The sequence below is a fragment of the Coptis chinensis genome, chromosome 6 (assembly GCF_015680905.1).
Source record: "Coptis chinensis isolate HL-2020 chromosome 6, ASM1568090v1, whole genome shotgun sequence".
In the NCBI taxonomy this organism is placed as follows: domain Eukaryota; kingdom Viridiplantae; phylum Streptophyta; class Magnoliopsida; order Ranunculales; family Ranunculaceae; genus Coptis; species Coptis chinensis.
The window spans coordinates 72,643,181-72,649,264 of NC_141461.1; the positions used below are offsets into that span (position 1 = coordinate 72,643,181).

General features: G+C 40.4%; 1 protein-coding gene across 1 annotated transcript; it reads right to left on the bottom strand.

The window, feature by feature from the left end:
- Positions 1–4,764: 4,764 nt before the first annotated feature.
- On the bottom strand, positions 4,765–5,445 carry LOC147494347 (uncharacterized). Its single transcript, XM_086568112.1, has one exon. It carries the CDS (start codon positions 5,443–5,445, stop codon positions 4,765–4,767), a length of 681 nt encoding a protein of 226 aa, XP_086424238.1.
- Between the last annotated feature and the right edge of the window lie 639 nt (positions 5,446–6,084).

A 6,084-nucleotide genomic window follows, 5' to 3' on the forward strand; every position in this document is an offset into this window, starting at 1 on the left:
AAAAGTCTTACTTTATAACTCCCGTTTGCACATCTTTCTCGGGAAATTAAAAACCCGTTGGTCTGGTCCTTTCCTGGTTACTGATGTCACCCCTTACGGGGCAATCACCTTGATAAATCCCAAGGACAACAGTACCTTCCAAGTCAATGGCCAACGGTTAAAATATTTTCACGAGTTAATGTCCCCTGATGTGGAGGAAGTCTTTTACAGGACCCTGTCTATGAAGACTGACTTTTGTTGCTTGGTGTACTTCCCTTCACTTCCATATATTGGTTAGTGCACCATTCAGGTAACCGGGCCCTCCCTATGGAGTGTGTGGCTGTAAGTATCGGATCCTAAGTCCACGTTTAACATAATTCACGTTTTCCACTCTTGCATGTTTTCTCGATTTTTGAGTCATGTTCCTCTATGGTGTGAATTATGCATTTATTGCTTTTCGTTTTTCCTTATATTAATCCGTATTCATAAACAGTAAAAAAATATTAAAACAAAAAAAAAATAGTAATCTAGGAGTCTCAGGAATCTGACTTTAAAATTTTTTAAACTCTGTTCTATAAAATTTGTTTGGGGGTGGGGTGTAGGTCTTTCCATCCTTGATTGCTCAACATTGCATTTTTATTGCTTATGCCGTTTAATCGTATTTTGATTCGGGTTGATATTATCTATGAATTTAGATTTCATTTGTTCGCATAACTTACCTCATTCACGCACTTCGAGGCATTTTCCACCTTTTTATATGTCAACCACGGTTAGAATATAATGTTTTATGGATCATTGGATTGGAAATTCTCTCCTAATCGTTTTCATATCTCATTCGCAAAAATCGGACTGTTAACGAATTGGCAATTTTAGTTTGAAGTTTGCGCGCATGAGGGAAAAATGGAAATTTTCGAAATCGAATTGGGCTTGGGCCCAAACTCACACACATGTGCCGCGCACGTGCGTCTCCTTCCTCAAACACAAAACAAATCGTGGGTTCTTCTCCAATTTCCGCCATTAACACCAACAAAACCCTAACCAAAAAAAAGAAAAAAAAAATCTAAATACCACCATGCCAAAAAGGTTTCCCCCACTCCAAACCTTCTCCACATCATCTCCACCACCATTATCAATAGTTTAAACCACCGGAAATATAGAAATTCACAACAAAATCCAAATACCACCGCGCCCACTCCAACATTTTGAGTGAGTTTGATTCAAACTCATTCCCCACATTGCACTCAAGCCCACAAATCGACTCCAAACGTCAATGGCTCAAAAACGGAGAATTTTGCTGGAACAAGCTTTTAAAGCCAACCATTTTGCGCTATTTTACAGTAACAAAATGATTCAGCGGAATTGGAAAGGGTTGTGGTATTCGGAGGACGACTTTTATCACTCCGATTTGGTCGAACAATTCTATAAGAAGAGGGAGTTGGAGGGTCAGAAATTTTTTGTGAAGGTGATTGGGACGAGGAGAGAAGTTTCTAGAGAGTTGTTGGCTGATATTTTAGGCATTACGCCAGAACGCCATCTCGAAGCCACCTTGCAGGAATCCCAGTATGCTGGAGTTCCAGCATTGATAAAAGACAATGTTTTGGAGGGAGAGTACAATGCGGTCTCGCATTGCGTTCGACAACGCTCACTGAGAACCAACCAGCTGGCTATAGCTCAGTGGATTGGTAAGAACGTCATTGGGAAGGAGAAAGTCAGTGACATCGGTTTGAACTGTCTACACGTTCTCTGGGTATTGCAGAAGAAGAGGTATAAATTCTGCATCCTCGATTTTATATTAAATATGATTAGATGAGTTGGAAAAAGTATTGCACCCTTCCCTGTATTGATCACTAAGATCATGATGTCTTTTAGAGCTGTTACAAAAACTAAGCGTATTATGTTGAAGTTGCATTCAAATGCAACTATTTATACGGAGTGTATCCAGAAGACTTGGGTGTTGCCGGAGGATAGGGTAGATGATTCAGATGATGAGGAGAAGGATACGGCATGCTTTGATGCCGATGCCTTGGAGAAATGTACTTCTGATGTAGAACGCATGTCAGTACTGCATCGTGGCTTGCATTCCCTTAATGATATTTGTGAAGACTTACAGACTAGGCAGGTTGACATTCAACGTAACCAAGTGAACCTTCAGTCGAATTTTAAATTGCCCAACGATGGTCAAGAGGATCTCCAGGCTAACATGGAGACTATCGTCCAATGTGAGAATGAGCATTGGGTAGAGATGAAGGCTTTTCTGGAGGCACAACGCCAGTTCCAAGTGGACATGTTAGAACGCTTGCCACCCCAGAGGGGTTCTTCTTCTGAGGAGGCGTCTATGAGGCATGAGCGTCGTCGAAGAAGGACGAATGACTCTGGTCCTTCTTCGTCTCATGAACCATCTTCGTCTCAGGGCCTATCTTCATCTAGTAGCGAGTGGTTTGGGAAATTTTTGTTTTGATGTTGTTTTTATTGTTTTTTAGTAGATTGGATATTGAATTCTTAAATTTGGTAGTTAAATTGAAATTCTGTAGTTAGTTGTTATTTGAATTTCTACTTTAATTTAGTTTGGTTTTTGTCTAAGCATGCGATGATTTTTGCGTAAATCCCACTTTCCCGAATTGTTTGGGGGTGGTTTGATTATATTTTTGGCATTGCTTTTATCTGATCCACCATTTTAGAAGTAATTTTGGGATGAGTTGTTGGGAATGTTGCCGATATTGGCATGGCTAAGATTAGATATTGTGGTAGGATGAAATTTCAATGAGTTAGGAAGTTACTATTCTAAATTCAACCTAAAGATACTAGGTTTGTTTTAGAATAATGAATCTAGGTTGTTTCAGTTTTAGGTTTTGGAAATATTTTGTTTCCGGCAATTGCCTTAAAATTTTTTAGCAACTTGTTAATTCATTTTAGAAACTAAAACCCTATATATACTTCTTTCATTCTACACACAAAACATACACATCTCACTTTCATCTCTCACCTTTCACTCCCAATTTTTCTCTTTTGTTTTTTCACTTCACCTGCTCAGACTACCCGGAGCGCACCTGCGCCCTACACACACTAGGCACGAGCGTGCCATACGCTTGAACCGCCTTGAACTCTATCAAGACCAAAGCGCACCCTGCGCCCTCACAAGACCAAATCCGAAGCACCTGCTTACTACCAAACCAATTCAGGCGCACCGCATACCGACCTTCAGAGCCATAGCAAATTTCAGATTTTTTTGTGTGGGTGTTCCAAGGTTGTTGCAACACTTCTAAAGAGTAGTTATTGTGATGACATCTCCTACAGTCATACTTGAGCAGTCTTTCGAAGACTTGTTGGGAAGCGAGACCTATGGAGGTTGGTTCCGCGACAGGATCTTGCAGTTGGGATGGCGGCATCTACTGGTAAGTGATGACGACTCATATTCCCCTCAACTAACTGAATTTTTCTACAATAATGTTAATTTCTTTTGTCAAGCTAATGGAGAACAAAAATTCTCCCTTACAATTAATGACACGACAATGGAATTCAATAAGCATTTGGTAGCATTGGTTTCGGGATTGCCTTTGCCTAACCCTACAAACACGTGGGGATATATGACTGATAATGCCTACCTCTATGATTATGCATATTTTCATGAGTATTATGGGGGAGGGGTGTTTCGTGTAATGGACCAAAGGCGATATAACATAGCCCTTGGCAGCTTGTCCCTGAATGTAGGCACCACCATGCTATTTATTATGATGAATATTTTAGGGGAGTGGCAGTTTACTTCTGTAAATAGTACCGCTGGTAACGTTTTCCTTGCTTAAGCTGAGGGACGTCGCCGATATGACATTCCCAGAGTTTTAGTGGCTAGTCTAAAGAGAGCCCATAACATGAGGCATAAGTATTTTTTTATGCCTATTTTGGTTTGTCGCATCATGCGCAGTTGCTTACCTTAATTTTGTACCCAGTTCACGGATTGGGTTAGGGTTGAAATCATGATACCCACCAATTGTGTGGTTCGTTCCTTTCGAGTTATGACTTGGCCGGGATGGCAGGTGCAACCTCATTTGGTTGCTCCTTACACCCCATCAGACCAAGTAACACTCGACAGGTTAGCACAAGTTGATGATACACGATGAAAGGCTTGGCAAGTTATCATGGCATGGCAGGATGTGAAAGAACCTCGCTTCAGTGAAGAAGAGGATGATGACATCTAAGAGGTAGAGATAAGGTAAGTTTTTAGTTTCAGTTAGTGTCTGCTTATGTCCCAAGAAAATTTATTTTTTGTTATCCCCATAACGGGTGGAACTCATATAGAGTTCCGTCTGCTGTTGTTTTTATATATTAGTATGTTTTAACTTTGTTTTGCAGATGCTCTGAAGTTTCACGCATTTCAATGGTAACTCCTTTCCTTTTAATTCTATACTTTTAGGACAAAGCATATTTTTGTTTGGGGGTGGCATAGATACACGAGTAACTTAAGGCACATGTTAGGATATAGATATGTACAATATGCACTTGTTTTCTAGTAAAAATAAATAAATAAATAAAAAGTTATGCTACACACTTAGGAATATTGGTATTGTTTTCTTCTCTATGCTCTTAATAATCTAGAAGTCTCACGTTAGCTTTTGCATTAGAATAGTTTTTAGAAACATTTTTTTTTTTTGCTTGGTAAGGTGAAAATATATTAAAGAAAAAACAAAAGAATGGTTCTGAAATCTTGCCGGAGCAATCTCTCAGTTACAAGTTCATAGCCCTCCATAGATATCTCTATCTAGGAGGCATTAACATATTCTACTAAAATGCTCAAATGGGCATTCCCATTTGAGTAGCCATCTTGAGCTTTCCTACAAAAAACAGAAAATCGTCGACGGGAAGAGCGGCTCCGGCTTTTAGCAAGGGTATCCAAGAGATATGTTGGCTTCCCTCCATATATGAGTGAACTTTGATCGATGTGATTTTCTGTTTGCATCTCTTCCATCTTGATTGTAATTCCCATGGTATTGCACCTGAACTGAAAGAGGTAACAGTTGAGAGAGAATCCGATTCCACCCAAAGATGATAGAAGCCTCTACTGATAGCTATTTCAATCCCTTCGACAACTGCATAAGCTTCCGCTCTATCAATCGTACCATTTGTTAGTCTTTTGCAAAAAGTGAAGATGAACTCCCCTTCAGAATCTCTGCAACATATCCCAATGCCCGAAGGCCCTGGACTCCCAAACACCGCCCCGTCAATGTTGAGCTTCATGATGTTTGGTTCTGGAGGAATCCAAACACATGTCTTCAGTTGAGGTGCTTGTTTGGGTCTTGGAGTTACTGCCCAGTTCGTCAGAACTAGTGTTTCCCAGTTGTTGTTCCCATTGCAAGCTTTACTCCGGTGATGGGTGCATACGATTTGAGCTCTAACAAACTGTTTACAGTTCATAAGATTGGGTACTTTACTCTCAAAGTACACCTTGTTCCTCATGTTCCATAAGCTTACCATTGCTGCCACCACCCCTGAGTTCCAGATTTGTTTCATCATCGGGCTCCAAGACTTAGAGAGAAGAATTGCTTCCTTAAAACCTGGAAGAGGTTGTTGGATAAGAAAGCCCGCCGCTAGCCATGTCCACAATTGTGTAGAAAAACTACACTCCCATAACAAGTGTGTTAGATTCTCTTCTGCTGATTTACACAACCTGCATGCAGATACTAATGGGATACCGGATTTTTGGATTCTATCATCTGTTGCAGCGCACCCATGGAGGAGCTTCCACCCTGTAGCAGCAGTTCGGTGGGTGAATGAAGTTGTTCCAAATGTTTTTGTACCAACTTACTTTTGGTCTAGTTCTTCTGATACTTTCGAAAGCAGATTTTGTGGAAAACTTGCCTTTGGAATCTTGGCACCATATTCTATAATCTTCGTCTTCGGAGTTGCAAATAATTGGAGATCTTGGGCTGACTCCTAGATTGTCCAGAATATGCATGAGACTTCGGGGTATGACAATTACATTGTCATTGACCATAGTCGATAACTTAACATTGTGGCTGCTATATCTCGATCACTCAAGTGCATGAGTTGTTGTAGAAAAAGTCCCCGAGCCAATTATCTCTCCAAATGTCGACCTTGTTACCATTCCCAATA